This window comes from Lytechinus variegatus, chromosome 4 (assembly GCF_018143015.1).
Source record: "Lytechinus variegatus isolate NC3 chromosome 4, Lvar_3.0, whole genome shotgun sequence".
NCBI classification, from domain to species: domain Eukaryota; kingdom Metazoa; phylum Echinodermata; class Echinoidea; order Temnopleuroida; family Toxopneustidae; genus Lytechinus; species Lytechinus variegatus.
In genome coordinates, this window is record NC_054743.1 from 24,213,559 (window position 1) to 24,231,199 (window position 17,641).

The 17,641-nt window shown below is 37.0% G+C and overlaps 2 protein-coding genes across 2 annotated transcripts; both read right to left on the reverse strand.

Moving 5' to 3' along the window:
- Positions 1-598: 598 nt before the first annotated feature.
- LOC121413666 (lambda-crystallin homolog) lies at positions 599-12,949 on the reverse strand. Its single transcript, XM_041606580.1, has 7 exons — positions 12,798-12,949; positions 8,059-8,140; positions 6,352-6,504; positions 5,258-5,419; positions 3,801-3,995; positions 1,966-2,071; positions 599-934 (listed from the first exon to the last, which is right to left on the reverse strand). The coding sequence occupies exons 1-7, from the start codon at positions 12,827-12,829 to the stop codon at positions 714-716; spliced, it is 951 nt and encodes a 316-aa protein (XP_041462514.1). The 5' UTR covers positions 12,830-12,949; the 3' UTR covers positions 599-713.
- Positions 12,950-14,771: 1,822 nt separating this feature from the next.
- On the reverse strand, positions 14,772-17,073 carry LOC121412902 (the record flags this gene model as incomplete). Its single annotated transcript, XM_041605665.1, has 3 exons — positions 14,772-14,996; positions 15,441-15,576; positions 16,969-17,073. Coding segments are annotated over 3 exons (417 nt in total), but the record flags the coding sequence as incomplete, so codon positions are not given.
- Positions 17,074-17,641: the final 568 nt, after the last annotated feature.

A 17,641-nucleotide genomic window follows, 5' to 3' on the forward strand; every position in this document is an offset into this window, starting at 1 on the left:
CATAATCACGTAGAATATCATTGAATTATGGCACAAAAGTCTAGATTCTCTACAGGAAAAGATGATCTGAAATCAATGTCCCATATTCATCACAGTGAATATAATAATAATTCATACAATTTGAAATACCTTAGATGTTAAAGAGAAATGCCAGTAGTTGCAGTAAACGATGATTTCATGAGAAAGTCTGTAAAACCAGGCTTAATTGTCAGAATATCATCGAGGATCTAGATCTGGTACAGTTACATAAACTGAACTTTGTGAAATCTTGAAATCTACGCTGAAAAACGTTCACACTGAAGATCACCAACACAGATAGGCATACGTGGGACAGTGTATTATTATTGCTGGAATAAAGACCCGACGGAAGTGACCTAATCCGTGCTTATTTCTCAGCAATTACACAATTTCTTCCAGAATCCTTTGGCACATATTTTTTATTCATACAAACAGACACTTGGGTGGTCATTATATTAGATTCTGTAAAAAGTCATTTTGAGATCGTAACCAAAACTGGAATTTATCTTTAAAATTAAGATATTCTGATTCTTCATCAGTTTATAATCTAATTTTGATTCTAAGGTGTTTTTTTAACAGCTTTATCCAAGCCGTCCTAAACATTTTAAGATTTTGGATTACACTGCTTTAAAAGCTCACCAATGATAAGGGAATCAAAGACTTTGGTAGGCAACAGGTTCATAATTTGATAAGGCTTATTTTCCTTCTCTTTCCAAGTCCTTCTTCAGCTTGGCAAGGGCGGCAAGTTTGGTATCTCTAGCTTTGCGGTGTTCTTCAAGTTTATCCAGTGGAATCTTGGCATTCATTTCCTTCGCGATTTGTTCCAGGCCTTTCCCAGTGAAAGTTGGGGTGGGGCCGAAGTCACCGAGAACATCGTGCATGCCCTTAGTGTATCTGTCCATGTAGCTGTGCATGCCTATATAAAATTGAAATAAAATCAATTTTTGTTAGTTTATTTAATGACATTATACATAATGAAGTTTACTATGCAAACCCTTCCTCAAGGAAAATGGTCTGAATAAACAGCCTAAAGTTCCTGCCAATGGTTTGTATACAGAGAATCCCTCTAATTCAAGAATTTGTAAGAAGCACATAATCAAAGAATTGAGAATAACGACTCATTGTTGCAACGTTTCGCCAATCGTCTTCTTTGGGCGAATGATGATCCAAATGGAGGGGAAGCCCTTATAATGTACGATATCCTAAACATTATAAATGTATGCAACTGATTATTTATGTCTGGGACAGTCGTCCAGACCTACAACATTGGGCTTGAACCTCAAACTGTGGATCAACCTTTAACTTCCTTCAATTCACTAAAATCCCACCATGGACTAGCATCCTTTGGCAAGGCGTCAATCCACAATTTACCACTCTCCACCCAGGTATTAAATGGGTACCCGGTAGGATGCGAAAGCCTATATAGTATGCCTAGCAATTGAGTCTTGGAACTCTTGTTGGAATGCAAGCGTTGTATGTGGGCATGCCAGGATCCGATGACCGGAGTAATAATATAGCTGTAAAGCAGTTAGAGATATTGTTCTAATGTATTAAGTGCTATATAAAAAAAGCAAAAGCGAATTAATTTGTAACTTCCTAATGTAGCTTTGGATTGCAGGCACACACTGCAACACCCAGTTTACCGAGACTAATAGAACACATAATTCAGCATAGAGATTGGTCCGTATTTCAGAAGAGGTTTCAACTGTACCATGGTTCAAAAACATGGACTCTACCTATTCCTGCATTATCGTGCATCAATTAGTTGCTGTTGCCAAAAGCCTGCATTTATAATTGGACTTTTACTCAACTTTTCTTAGTATATATATTGAAATAGGCGTAATAATGCACACTGAATAGTCCATGGATTCGTAACATGGTACAATTAAAACCTCTTGAGAATACGAGCCATAGTGTCTAGGATTGTACAGTCTAGTTTCCACTCACCCTCTGCATTGAGTTGCATGACTTCTAATGGACCAAGGAATGCATATCTTAAACCTAGACCAGCAGACATTACTTTATCCACATCATCAGCTGAAAGCACACCTCCCTGGAATGCAAGAAGAAAATGTCAAAAGGCAATGGGGATTAGGGATTTCTGATAAAACGAGTTCTAGGCATTAGGCAGGAGCAAGATTTCCAAAGTACCTTGACAGGGGCCGCGGAACGGTTTCAAAAGGGGGGGGGGCTGGCCATGCAAGAAATTACAATCATACGGTCATTTTTACGTTTTTGTACATGGTTTTGGAAAAAGTGGGGGGCTGAAGCCCCCCCCCCCTGCTTCCCCGGCCCCTGCTTCCGTGGCCACTGCAAAATATTTATACTCCAAGACATTATCTGACAGTCTCCCCAATACCAAGAATGTATAGGTACAATCTAGATTCCTTTTAACAAAGTACTACAATTTTGTTATCATTAATATTGACTCTCGTTGTATTTTTGAGATCTTTTCAAATTTTGCCTGCGTTCCATATGAAACTACAAAAATTTGTTGGAATTAAATGCGCTCAAAATAAGGGCCAGATTGAACAAGAGAGCATCTAGGACCCCCGACCGCAAGGGTCTTTGCGCTTCACGCAAATTTTTTTTCTAAGTATCCAATTCAACTTGGCCCTTTCAGGTTTACTTGGAGTCTCATCTGGCCCTTCAAAGAAAAAGTTTGAGAACCCCTGCTATAATGTAAATTAGGGCAGCAGATAACTAATGATCTCTTAATGGGTTTACCTTGTATCTAAAGGGGGGATTTCACAGAGTAGGGAATGCTTGTGAACATTCCACATTTTGAATTTGCCAACTTTTCTGATGAGTGTTGCAAACTCTTACAAAGATTGTTTGCGATGTAAAATTTTATTTGCGAACGCTTCAAAATGGAATAAATATGTCTGTAAACATTCAACACATATTTTTAATCAGTAGGTCTAAGTGATACAGGATCCATGTGGTCATTTGGTCGTTCTCATTGGAGAATAAGAAAAAAAGTTATGTGATATTGTCTTACAACCATTTATAAATGTTTATGACTGTTTTGTGAATACAAGCGACTGTTTATAGATAGGCAAAGAAATGTGAACATGTAAAAACGTTCTGTGTGAAAAGAAAAACTGTTTTCAATACTGATAACTGTTAACGAAATTTCTTGCAACCTTTTACAAACCCTGGTAAAGTCTCAAATTTGCTATGTTCGCAAGTATTTGCCACTCAATGAGATACCTCATTTAATTTCTTACAAGGCAAGTTTCAATAAGGGTAAGAGTTTTTGAGGGTGTTTCAGTTCATCATAATGCAGTGAAGACCTGGGTTACATTGAAATTGGGGTCAGGTTTTATATTCATGTCATTTTTGTGACAAGAGTGTAGTCAGCAGAGAGAATATCACAAAGTTGAAATGTGAATCTCAATCTCATGATTTTGGAGACTGCTTATCTTGTGAATTACATCTCACCTCTGCTAACGGCCTCAGTGATATGTAATCAACGTGAGAAATTCACATCTATAATTTATACTTATATTATGATAATAGTCGATTGCAGAGCATGCACTATATGCACAATATATGCATACAACTTGGAAATAAAGTGAAACTTCAAGAGTGTTTCATGAAGCATCTAGTCAATGATTTCCAATGATGTTTTATTTTCTTAGCCAATCAGATGCAAGGATTTCAGTAGCTTATAAGAATTCTCAGAGAAAATCATTGACTACTTTGTTTCCTGAAATGCTCCCCAGTTCACACTTAATTCTTAAAAGGAAAATCCCCTGGGAAGTCCGACCAAACCATACCTCAACAAGCCTCCACACCTCAGCAATAATAGCATACTGGACCCTATTGACAGCGAATCCTGGGACCTCCTTCTTCAGAGTGACCGGTACTTGGCCAACGGTTTCCATGATGGTCCTAGTCCTATCAATCACGGACTGGTCAGTCCAGGGGGCAGGAATGATTTCTACCAAGGGTGCATAGTATGGTGGATTAATCTTGAAGAATAAAGATTACATAAGAAAATCAAACAGTTATTTTCACTACTTCCAAGAAGTACATGACATAGAAGCAGAAGAAATAGGCTATCATTAAAAATGTATATTATACTTTATGTTAATGGGCCCTGGTACCTGTTGCATATAAATTACCATGGTAACAATTCCTAACATCAAGTAAAAATAAAGGAATTCAAGAAAATTACCAAGCTAATAAAAATCTAAAATTCATCCCACCGCTGCCACAAGAAAATCATCATATCAATATTGCATAACTAAGATATTCACAGGAGATTGTGTGAGATTTTTGGAGGATTTCACTCAAGATTTATGGTGAATGCAACAAAGAACAGTTACGTTCCGACCAACGAAAGGCCGCTTCAAGCCACATACTACTGGATACACAGCTGACATGTTTCTCATTGGTCTGGAAGTATGGGCGGAGGCCAAGTTGCCAAAACACTTGTCATCTAAGTCAGGTGCAGATCAACCAGATCATACACAAGGGCCCGTATTCTGAAGTCATGTTTAACTCTGTGCTAAAATTATGGGAAGCCAAACGTTTCAAAATTTTGTTTCCAGTGAATGCTTCTCAATCTCATGTTAACTGTGCTCTTCACTAATTATTTAATGGTGAAGACAATTGTCATACTTATCCTTCCCAGGCAGTTAATAATGTTTGGGAGTCAAATGACCTGATATATTGAACCTCTACTGTTAGAGATTTATCTAACAACTGGCCTTCCATAGTTAAACCAAGCTTGGTTAAACCACAACTTAAAACCAGAGTTCAAATTGAACCCGACTTTAGAATACGGGCCAATGGGTCTTAGTTTAAAGGGGCTGACTATTGTGCGAAACCAAACTGCCCCTGTAATGGAATTGTGTTATTCCAGGCTAGATCAGCCAATGATCTAAAAAGAAAACTAATAAGCAACTGGAAATGGATTGTCCTTTGTGCTTTATTTTCTATTCATCAAACTTGAAAAGGAAGAAAATCCAAAGCAGCTTTTGTTTTGTTTTTGCCATTCTACAATCCAGGGCTCAGTTTCATAAAGACTTGTTATAATAAGAAATGCAAGATTTCTATAAAAAAATTTAGTATCAGCCAATCAGATCGAAGGATTTCAGTGGCTTATAACTGTCTTTGTAAATTTGTTATTGTAACAAGTTTTATGAAACAGACCCCAGATGTAAGAAACTCTTGATACAATGGGATTTTGGGGGCCTATCAAACCATCTTCACTTCTTATAAAACTTACAGGATGGGAGATGATACACTGATTGCGACGTTTAAGGTTCTCTGTGAATTTGGACGGCATGATACAAGATGACGAGCTACTCAATATGGTGTCATCCCCAACATGTTGCTCCATCTCACTGAACACCTTCTGCTTCACTTCAAGATTCTCAAAGACACATTCCTGGACAAAGAACAATCAATATATACCTGATCTTGCATTACAAATTACTTAAACACATGAATATGAACATAGTCTTTTTCCAACTGTAGCAATAGTCTGCAAGAGAAAACTTCAAGAAGTTGAACTTCAGATAACAACAATCTGCCACAAATTTTCTGTTTGTACGGTAATGCTCATTTATTTGAAAATCCATCTAAAAATTATGCTTGAAATCTCCATTGTGATAGCCTTCCTATTTGAGTCATTCCAACAGGTTGTGTCTATTTTGGTGACATACCAGGGGGCCGTTTCATAAAGGTGTTCATAAGTTAAGAGTGACTATGAGAACGACTGTTGAACCTTTCTTACGCGCTAAACCATCGCCAATGGTGTATAACATTTACCAAAAGAAAGGATCACCAGTCGTTCTTAAAGTCGCTCTTATCTTACTACAGCTTTATGAAACACCCACCGGAACTAAAAAAAGGGTTTCATTTAAACTATGATCACTTCAGCAAAAAGAATTGGTGTCTGATTAATTTTTACTAATTAACATCATGTTGTACTGCAATTACAGACCTGAGAGTCTACTGTCAATGATATATGAATGTAATGTCCATGTAGTGCTGTTAAAAAAGTTGAATTGAAATACATCGATTCCAGAAAAGATTTCACGATCAAACATGAATTACTATATAATGGTAGGAGACCATCTTCACATTGACACATCAAAACCTACTCAAACCTGAATTTATCTTCACTGTGAAATATAATAGTTGATGACTATGGTACATGGACATCTTGTAAGTTTTGGACCCAACCCGATGGAATTACCCATTTACCTGTCATGGACCTGGCCACAGATGATTATGTATTGTTCCTGGGGGTGCTGTGACAATACTCTGCACCCTCAGTAACAATAGAATAATCCTCCGTGGACAGGGCCCTCTTACCTGTACAAATGATGCTCCTGATAAAGCTTCCTCCATGCTATTACTTCCTTTAAGTAGAGCATATTGGGCCTCGGCAGACAGGGTACCTCTTAACATCCCTGATGCAGTCAACTCCTCTAGCTGTTCCTTGATCAACTTCAAGGCATTGCTCACCTGCAAGAAAGAAAACAAAATTTGTAAATAGACTTAGGACTGGAAATAAAAACAAATTGATTTTTGTAGTAAAAATTATCATTAATAATAATATACATACCATGTTAGATACAATCAAAACATCCATATAAAGGGTTAAATTTTTTTGTGGTCTTTCCTTACTGTGTGTGTGTATTTGAGTTTTGTCAGACGTGTATCAATCAAATATATTTATTTACGTCTGGGACCGACCTTTAACGTCACCATCCGAAAGACGTGACCAGGGTTCAAACCTCGAACCTCTGCATCAATTTGTAAATTCCCCACGTAGCTTGGATTACAGGCGCATACCACAATGCCTGGTTACTGTTCAAATTTGTAGGTTTCAATACCCCCTTAATATTGTTTGGCATTTTAGCAGAATTAACATCTTCATTCAAGATTGTCCTTTAAAGACCCAGACCGGACCCAAAAATTAAATTGACAAATTATATACCAATCGAAAGCTTATAAGCTACTAAAGACAGCATTGTGAGCTTTATTCATTTTCATCCGTCCCAGCTGAGTATTTTGCTTATAAATATTCTAATTATCGGGCTTCGAACCCGGCTTAGAAAATAGGCTTTATTGTGCTTTTCAAATGCCTCGAGACCGTGACGTCACGTTGTGTAAGAAGCGTTGCCATTCCATAGGTTTGTACACAGAAAAACTGGGTTATTTTTTTGCTTTCCAGATTACGCATTTCATTTTCTTCACTTCCATCACAGAGTGATATCACATATATTTTTTCCTACATGCTTAAATTATGAAGTCTACAGTTTTGAACTAGTTTTTGCCATATTTTATTTCCTGCTTATTTGGCGTAGATTTCAAATCTATCTGCATTCAGATTATGTATCACAACTTTTCCTGACATAGCAATTTAGGCCCAATAAGAGCCAAACAAAGAAGTCACAAAAAAGGCAGTGAATAGTTGTAGGTTTCCATCAATTTCAACAGTGAATAATTGTGAGTGCCATTTTCATCTGAAAACGAAAAAAAATTGGATTCATAATATAGAAATGGAAGAAAATACCCAATGCTTTTGAACACAAACCTATGGAATCGCAACCCTCCAGACACAACATGACGTCATCCTTTCCAGGCGACGTGGGGTGCTCAATCGAAGCGTACTTTGGAGGAGCAGTTTCTTTGATTTTTATCTAATATTTCTAAAAAATGGAAGGAGATGTATAGAATATTTTTGGTATATTTGTATTGTATGAATCATTGCCTTTCTTTTAATATATGATTGTTTTTACACCGGTGAGGGTCTTTAAATAGGATAAGCACAAGTCATATTAACACAACAGGAACAACAATTAATAATATTAACCATACATTTACTGATATTGTGGATGAAACAAATTTACAAGGGCTATATGTAAAATTATTAACATTATAATTTAATCAAAATTTATCCTATCAACAATAATGGTAATTTATTTATAAATAAAAAACAAAACAGCAATATTTAGATTGAAAAAACTCATAAAAAGAAAAGCATTGCTGCATGTTCACAGCAGACCAACAAACCTGAGAGGGCTCTATATCAAATATTGTGACATTGTATCCAGCACTGGCAAAGATCATCGCCCAGCTCCGCCCTATCAATCCGCTATTGCAGGAGAAAACAAAAAGGAGAAAAACTTGTATAGGCTTTAGATGAAATCAAATGACGTAAAAATTAGCTTGCTGATCCTCGACGGCTAGACTCAAGGTATACTGTGAGCGACGATCGATGGCGCACTGATAGAAATTGATGAGCGTCACGATACGAATTACGAACGAGCATACATTGAAAAGAGTCATGGAAAATGCACTTAAGTTTAACAATAAAAACATTTGTTAGCAAACACAAATTTATTATTAACATCTGCTCAGATTCCATATGAAAAAAAAAACAAACAATAGTAACTTAGAATTTATGCAGGACACAAAAAAAATCACACAAATTCTTTCAAAAATCTTTATTAATCAAGAATATTGTCGCCCGTCCAGAATCATGATGTAATTTGTCACGCACAAAAATAATTGTGCTTCGATTTCGTGGAGGGGTATGCGGCCACTCCTAGTACCAATGAGGTCCAAACATTAACATGTATGGACCTCATAGGCGACATTACCCAAAATTATGGGTTAGACAATTCAGTTCTGATTTCAAACCCAAGACTTTGGTAAATGTACGCCTTAATACAAATTGGAGTTATGCGATATGACTTTCATTTGGTGGGAAGCCTTTAAATACTTCCAAAATTGAGTTGAAATTAAAATGAATTACAATAAACTTACATTTCAGGCCCTTTTTGTTGATTTTCGGTGAGCGTTCCACACAGCTGCGACGAGTGATCAACTCCGAAGTGATACGCGAACTGGTCAGCTGATCGGTCAGGTGATCGGTAGATTATCTTTTTGTCAGACGTTCATAATTTATGTAAAGCGTATCAATCTTCAGTATCTTGATTCCAAAGTATCAGTATTGCAGATAAATGTCATTATTGATTGGAATCAGTGGCGGATCGGGGGGGGGGGGGGGTGGGGGTGAGCATTTCTGCCCGATCCCCCTATTGAGATTTGTAGTAAATATTTTGGAATTAAATACGTTGTTCATACTAGTTATGCGACCCCTAATTATGATGATCACAGCATTATTTGTAATGGGGATATTTAATTCGTTCATATTCTTGTCTCTTCTTTCTCTTTTTAGCCTTTTTTTTGCTTGTTAAAACCTTTTTTCCTTTTTTTTTGGGGGGGGGGGCTCGCCAAATTTTACGTGGGTCAAAATTACCTTCATTTTTTTAGTGACAATCTTTTTTTCATTTGTCCAGTTCTACGCGAGACAAAATTACCTTCGATCATTATTATAGTTAAAAACTTTTTTTTATTTTTTATTTATTTATTTTTTTTTTGGGGGGGGAGGTTGCCAAATATCACGCGAACGTTTTTCAGCTTTTACTGTTTTATTCGACTTATAATCAAATATTAAATGTGGCTTACCACAGTTTTTTTAAAGTCAATTCATAAGAATATATCAATTTTTTTCATGATTACCAAAAATACTTAAAATTTTTTATCGGTGTATGCCTATAAAGCTTTAGCTCATGGGTTGCGCCTGCCATATTTTAATGCTGATCAACTTTATGCTTTTAATGAATTCCTAAAAACAATAAATTCTCAGATCATCAATTTTGTCGCAATCGAATAATTCGATTGCGTCTCTCTATCAGTTTTGAATATTCATACAAAATATCAGCTCGTGCTTTTTGCTCATAATATTTTGATTAGTAAATTCTTCTCTTATATAATCGAGTCGGATAGATAGATAGATAGATAACTAGAGAGAGAGAGTTGGGGGGGGGGGGTCCCTCAGCTACTTGTCCTCGCTTATTTGTTATTATTTGTTATTATGCTCATGTTGTGAGAGCTTTGTGTTTTCACATATTTTTCTTTTTCAACCTTTTTATTGTCTCGGAGCTTCCCTCTATTTCTTTACACTATATAATGTAGTCCTTTTTACCTCATTGTTTCAATCATTGGCGGCGGAAGCCCCAAATTTTAGGAGGGGACAACCTAAAAATTTTGACAAGCAAAAAAATAAAGGCTCTCAACCCAAACATTTTAGGGGGGGACGTAGGAAAATAAATTGACAAGCAAAAAAAAAAAAAAAAGGTCAACAACAAATTTAGGGGGGAACGTCCCCGCTTCCGCCGCCTATGGTTTCAATTCTTTTTTTGTTCTCATTTCAATGAAAACATCATTATTAAACTGACGTAGAAGACTTTATTACGAAATTTTGACATTGTTTTGTTTCATTTGTTTGGCTTTCTTTTTGTCTTCTTCTCATCTTCTTTTTCTTCTTACTTTTTCCCTTTCCTTATTTTCTCTTCAGTATTTCATTTTATGAGGTATCCGCCAATTTATACAACACCAAGCATATAGAGGCGGATAATCAGTGAGGGAGCATGACGGTGTGCCGCTCTAAAAAAAAAAGGAGGAATATTGGAAGAAAAAAAAAGAAGAAGGGATGGGGGAAAAATAAAGAAAAAAAAAAGATGATGATGATGAAAATTATCTTGGTGATGATGATGGTTGTGGTGACGGTTGTGGTGATGATGATGGTGATGCTAATGATAGTGGTGATGATGATGATGACGAGATGTAATTTTGTTATTTTGTCTTTGAAAAAAATTAAGTAGTGCAAAGTTGAATTCATTTAAAGTTTATTATGAAAATAGCAGAAAAAAAATTGGTATGCGTTCGAGGAAAATCCATCCCCCACCAATCTTTTTCAAAGGTAAGATTTTTTTTTGCCCGGGGGGGGGGGGGGGCTTCCATTCACGAGTGGATACCATGCGCGACCATGGGGTCTCGAAAAGCACCCTAAACACGTAATTTCCATATTCTGAAAATGCACCCCTTAACAAGTATTGGCGTGTGAAACCCTACCCTTAACAAGTATTGGAAACAAAACGATACTCTTGGCAAATATTCCCTGAAATGAACCCCTAAACAAGTACAGGAATGTTTTATTGTTACGGGTCCTTCGGTCGTCGGCTTTACCTTATTTGGTTTAGTACGACCCCACCTTCTACACCTCGCGCAAATCGGACTCTAAACACGAAGTGTTGGAGCAAAAAGGACATCCTTTATAAAACATTTTGATTTTGTTTTATCATCCCCGCAAATTAGACCCTAAACACGTAATTTTCCTAGCGAAATAGATACCCTTTTTTCATTATTTTTGTGTTTTTGACACCCTTATCACGTTACGTACGTAACGTGCCCTATCGTGAAAAGGACATCCTTTTTACGTGTTTTTTTGGTCGCGCATGGTATCCACTCGTCAATGTAAGTGGCCCCCCCCCCCGGGATGTTTTGTGAAGGCGTAGGCCTTTTATTATGGTAAAAAAGTAAATGAAATGTCAAGAAATACATGATAATGATTTTTATGGTACATCAATTCATACTTGTTATCAAAAAGAAAAAAGTGGGTCGTTACGGACCATTAAAAATGGGAAATTTGGGCATTTTATATTTAGGATAGAGCAACTGCTCGTTATAGACGTCACAATAAATCAAGCATTCTAAATTCTATCAACTCCATTTTTTGTCAAATAACACCTTCATCGATATTTTGAAATGATTTTTCTCATATTTTCATCATCTTTTTATCAGGGTGAAATTCCCCTTTAATTTACAAAACAGATTCGCAAACAATATCAAGAGTAGTGGGAGGCAAGGGTGGAAATCTAAGGTAGGGGACCAGGGGCTGGAAAACAGGCAAAAAAAAAAAAAAAAAAAACTAACAAAAAAAACAAAAAGGAAGGTTTATCACCCCCAAAAGAAGGTCGTCTCGTCCAAAATACATGTTTTACTTCGATTTAAATGATGTAGGCCTATTTCTTTCCATCATATATAAAAGAACAAAAATAGTAGGGGGACATTTGATAATGTGCCCCTACTATTTTGGGTTAGGGGGAAGTGTCCCCCTGGGATTTGCGCCCATGTGGGTGGGGGGTGTTGCACCTCCTTTCGGAATCATTATGGAACAGTGTGAATAGTCGCTGTGATTTCGATCTCATACCTATAAAAAAAAATAGAACAGAAGAACGCCTTGACCACAGGCCAAAATGCCTAACAATTTTTCCGCGGCATTAGCGACTCTCGTAAGGGGCGCTCCATTTATAAATAAAGTTGCACGTGTAGCTGTCTATGGCGACAGAATCTATCGCAGAATTGAAGCCAGAAGCGTGGGAATTTTCAAGAAAATTCAAGAAAAGAACCGGTGAGTACCGATTTAACAGTACTAATCTAATTAGTTACATGTATTGAATTATAAGAATATTCAATTTTTCGTGAAACAAAGCTTAGTTCTAAGCTAGGGCGGCCCAAATGCGCGTGAGTGGAGTCCCAGTTTCTTAACACGGGTAAGTATTGCGTTGTCGCCTAGAGTGTATGCGGCAAGTGCCATGCAAAGAAAACGGTTGGTAAACATTAACATCAAATAATATCATATTAATTCGTATAATATTTGAAATGGCAAGTGCAAATTCGTCTTGATTTTATTTCCTCTAAATGTCATTTTTAAAGCACTGAATTAAAGTTGTCCGGCAATTGGATACACTACCACAAAGTGTCGAAGTGTTTGTATTCTACCACAACATATTCAGCATGTGGGACCGAGCTCTTGCAAGGGCAATGCAAAGCCAAATCGCGCGTACACTGAAACGTATTTTTTAATATAATACGCATAATAATAAAAAATAACACTTTACCTTCCCACGATGCCAATTTTCTGATTTTCCATATCGCTTGATTTTGAAGCTTTATCATATACAGACTGCAGAAAGAAGGAAATTCAACGTGACTTCTAAGCCTTCACCGTACCACCAGCTCGGGCTCGCTCGCTGTACTAAATGTTTTTGTCTCGTGTGGGAATTCAAGTATCATAAAGTTTTTTTTGTTAATACTCACACAGAAAGCAGGGTCAAGAAGACTAACAAATTGATAAGAAACGTGAAAATCATATTTATTTTAAAAATGCAATTTTTCATATATAAAATACTGTTTTACAATGAATAACTTGAAAAATAGAACATCCGAATACAGAAAAAATATAGCTATATCTCAATGAAGACTAAAACTGACAACACGATCAGCTGATCGATGGTTAACGCCCACTTATTAATGCCCAAGTTAATAATATAAGCACAAAAATATTTATCTCTCTCTCTCTCATGTGAATATAAACTTTATGGCACTTGCATACCTCCCCCGAAGGAAAGAAGCTTCCCTAAATTATTATTCAACGTTATGATTTTCATTAAATTTCTTAGAATAGGCCTATGTGACTTTAAATTTCAGTATTTTCGGGATTTTCCGCTCAAATCCGTATACATACGGTATAGTATAAGGACGAAATAATGTATTATTTTTTTTCATTCAATTTGATGCGAATTTGAATTTATTGTCGATCCGAGGAGCAAATGCCAAACACATGGGGGCAAGATGAGGCAAGATTGGTATTTTATAACCAGTACTACTCTCATATGTTTGTTCTTCATTGTTGCTAAGGATCATATTCATACGAACCAATCAATTGCATGGATCAATGTCCACTAAAGTTCACAAGAAAGCTGTGTTTATATCACGATGTACAAATAAACAAATAAATACAAGCAGGGGATATTACTACAGGAGGCAGGGGTTGCCACTCCCTTATATTATTTTTTTTCAAATAGTGGAGGGATATTAGAAAAAAATAAAAGAAAGAAAGTGAAAGAGAGAGAGAGAAAAAAAGAAAGAATAAAAGAAAGATATATATGGGTCGCTTTACTACCCCCTAAAAAGTGAGTCTCTCAACCGACCCCCCCCCCCCCCCGCTTGGTTGCTCCGCTCCCTCGCTGAGTTATCAGTATTGGAAAGAATGCATTTTATAGTTAAGGGCTTTATCTTTTTATAGCATATTTCAAGTTTGGATAAATCCACACCGTACAAAAGCTGTTTTTATCGTTATACGCTCTCCTTAATAAGTCAATGTGCAAATCTTTAGCCTCAAGGGACGGGTCACGAAATGTTGAATATACAGACAATTTATGTAAAACCTATCATGTACAAAAACAAGATTAAAGTTTACGAGAGAGGAAATGATATATATATATTTTTTTCAAATCTTACAAACTATATACTTATAAGGTTATTCCATCTGTGTTATATAATGGTGATCCCTTCTCCTTCGATTCAGATTTTATTTCCAACAGAAATAACAAATATTGATACAAATCATTTTCATACATTTTAACAAATATTTACAATACATTAATGATAATCATGATAAATAACATATACAAAAATACAAAATATTTTGTAGAAAAAATTTGTTTGGATAGAAGAAAAGTATCTGTGGAAATGGGGGATTCACTCAAAAGCATAGCTTGTATAATGTGAATCCCCCTAAAGGAAGAGAAAAGAGGAGAGAGGGAGAAAGTGAGAGAGAGAGACGCAATGGTTGCTATTTGCCTACGGACATTTACAGAATAGATGATTTGGGAGTCAGAAAAATATCACCAATTATCATATTGATGCACGAGATATAACCACTGAAGATGTAAAAACCAAAAATATAAAAGGTAAAAACAAAAATAAAAAGTGAATTTGGTTCAGCAGAGTATAGAAATAAACAAACGGAAAACATCTATCTTACTACTGTATCATGAAACGTAAACATGGTAAAGGTTACTTGTGTTTCAAAAACCGAGGGCTTCATTCGTTTACATCGGGTCACCAACCTGACGAATGTCATTCTTTGGTAGCCAAAATGGTCATAATTTCAGCCCTTCCCAGTTCACCTTGGAAAACATTACCAGATCTCTTAGGTGTGATGTCACACAACCACTTGTAGACGTCATCTACGAATTCTTCTTGGTGTTCCACAGGGATGTACTTTATCGGGTAAAACAAGCAACGTATTTGTTCTGGGCAATGAGAAATAATGTTAGATTCACCAGACTGTTCAAAGAATCATAATCTTCTAAAACGATGAAAACAGTTAACAAATATATAATGACTGAGGAAATATTAATTTTTCAACTTCACTATAGGGAGTATGAAAATTTCATTCTCTATAGCTAAGTTGAAAAATTATTATTTCCTGCAGTAAAAGCATTTATTGCTTTCAGGTTTCCTGCATGTATTACAATGAACATCCTTTTATATCACACAATTTGCCAACGATAAATCATTAGAATTGAATATTGGCCATATTATAACCACCCTGGCCATGACATTTGGAGTTGCTTAAAATCATTATTTAGGCTAAGCTTGATAAAAAAAACGCCACCCAGGTTCCTGAAGAAGTATTATCCTATCATCCCTTGAACCATGTTTAATCATCTAGGTAAAACACTGGCTGAACTTACTTTTGATGTCACATTCCTTCCATTCAACCCAAGGGGATTGTTTCACCTCTGAATGTTTAAGGATGAAACCAACTGATCTCATAAGGTCTAGAAAGCTCTCCGTACTTCTTGTTGCAAAGGTCTCGAAGTCGTAATTCTTTAGAAAAGAGGATAACAAAATATATCATTATTGGAACCGAAGTCTTGTAATTGTTCTCATCTTGAAATTGTCTTCTGCGAGATTCGCACAGTTCCTGATTTATTTTAAGGCTTCTGATGTAGGCCTATAGCCTGTCATGTTCTATTATACCTTTTACGTTCAAAGGTATCTATTTTTTTTAGAATATCGCTCTTAAAAAAAACCGTCTGGAGAGAGTAATAACATAACCCCATTTCCTAATAATCAAGTCTACCCCCTTAATCGTTAAATGCCCTCATCTTCATCTACGATATCCATCATGCTCCCAGCGCATGTTTTAGATGAAAATTTCTCAAACATTTTTAAAATGTGATTTTTTTTTATTTCGCTCAGTCATTACGCCTTTCTCGCATAGCATTGGAAATTTTTTTTATAGGAAGGGGGATGGGGACTATCTGCTTGGTCGGTATAGACTACCCACAATAGGCCATTTTTCATTGCATTGAATAAACCAACGACGAAAATTTCTCAAGCCCCCAGAAGCCCTCATCCCCAATCAAAAAAATACCGCGCTTTTTCAGGTAATTGCTTAAAAAACAGACCAGCAATCAGGAGCAAATTTCCTATTACTTTTTTTTAACCCAAAGTTGACTTACGATTGATAACAAGTTTCTTGCAAAGTCCTATTAGACACCCTACGCGTTTACTTTTCACAGATTTTCACAGATGATCTGCTTGTCTGAGAAATAGATTTCAGCGTTTAAAAGACATGAATAAAAATAGGGAGTCTTCACTCTCAAGAAGAATTTGGGAACATAGAGAATGTAGTGACAAGTGCACTTCATGACAACGGGCCTTTGTCGAAAGTTGATGAATTAACACCGCAGTTTTGTCCTGAAATCTATATACCAAATACTTATCAGTTTTAAAGTCTGTTACTACTGGTAACTCTCCTAACTCGGCAGGACAGCTTTCAGCTAGTATAACGCCAAGCTGGTGAAGTAACCATTTTCATAGGAAACATTTTACGTCTTAACCTGCAGTGATGGCTGACCTTATAGACGACATATATTACTCTCGGGTCTTTTTTATTTTTTATTTTTTTTGATCAAATTGGAGAATGGCAAGGCGGGGATTCGAACTCACAACATCACGATCATGAGTCCAATGCTCTAACCCCTAGACCACATGGCCCGTAATTCTCGTGAAATTGGCATGATCGGAGGGCATGCATGTGCCTAATAAAGCCTATAAAGCAAAATGAACGAAATGTTCATGAGAAAAAAAGATTCGCGTCTGGTGTATTTCACTATAAATATTTTTTAAAAAATAGGAAAGATTAAAAACGGATGTTACGACGGGAAACTTTTTTTTCTACGTTACTGAATCTCTCTAGATGCATGTACATACCTGTAGATATCGCCCCCATTTTGTATGTTGCCGAATCCACACATCACAAGTTTCACCGTAGGAACTCCACTCCGAATAGAGTTGGCACTGTGTACCGAAACCCCGGGGGGGGGGGGCACTTCCATTCACGAGTGGATACCATGCGCGACCATGCACTGTTTCCCGGGGGGGGGGGCACTCAGTATATAATGCATAGTGGGTATGTGCCGCGGAGGGGACCCCCATTTTTACACTCAAATTTCCGTTCCGAGGCATAGCATTTTTGTCTTTTTGAGAAAAAGAACAAAGAAAGCCGCTCCAAGGCATATCATTTTCTTCTTATCGAGAAAAAAGAAGAGAGAAATCCGCTCCAAAGCATCGCATATTTTTCGTTACGCCGTTCCGATCGCATCGATCTGCTACAATGAGCTGCAATTTTGGTGAAAAACGGCCGCAGAGCTCACCCGGCGGAGGCCGCGCTAGCTGCATCATGCACGTATGACCGTTCCATAGGGATGCATACGCACTCACACGCTGGCGATCCGTTCCAAGGAGCCCCGTTTTCACAAACATTTGTCGTTCCGAAGCCCGTTCCGAGGACCCCCCTTTTTACAATAAGCCCGCTCCAAGGCCCCCGTTTTTTGTCTCGCCCGCGGCACACCTCCACCACTTTTTTGGTCGAGTGCCCCCCCCG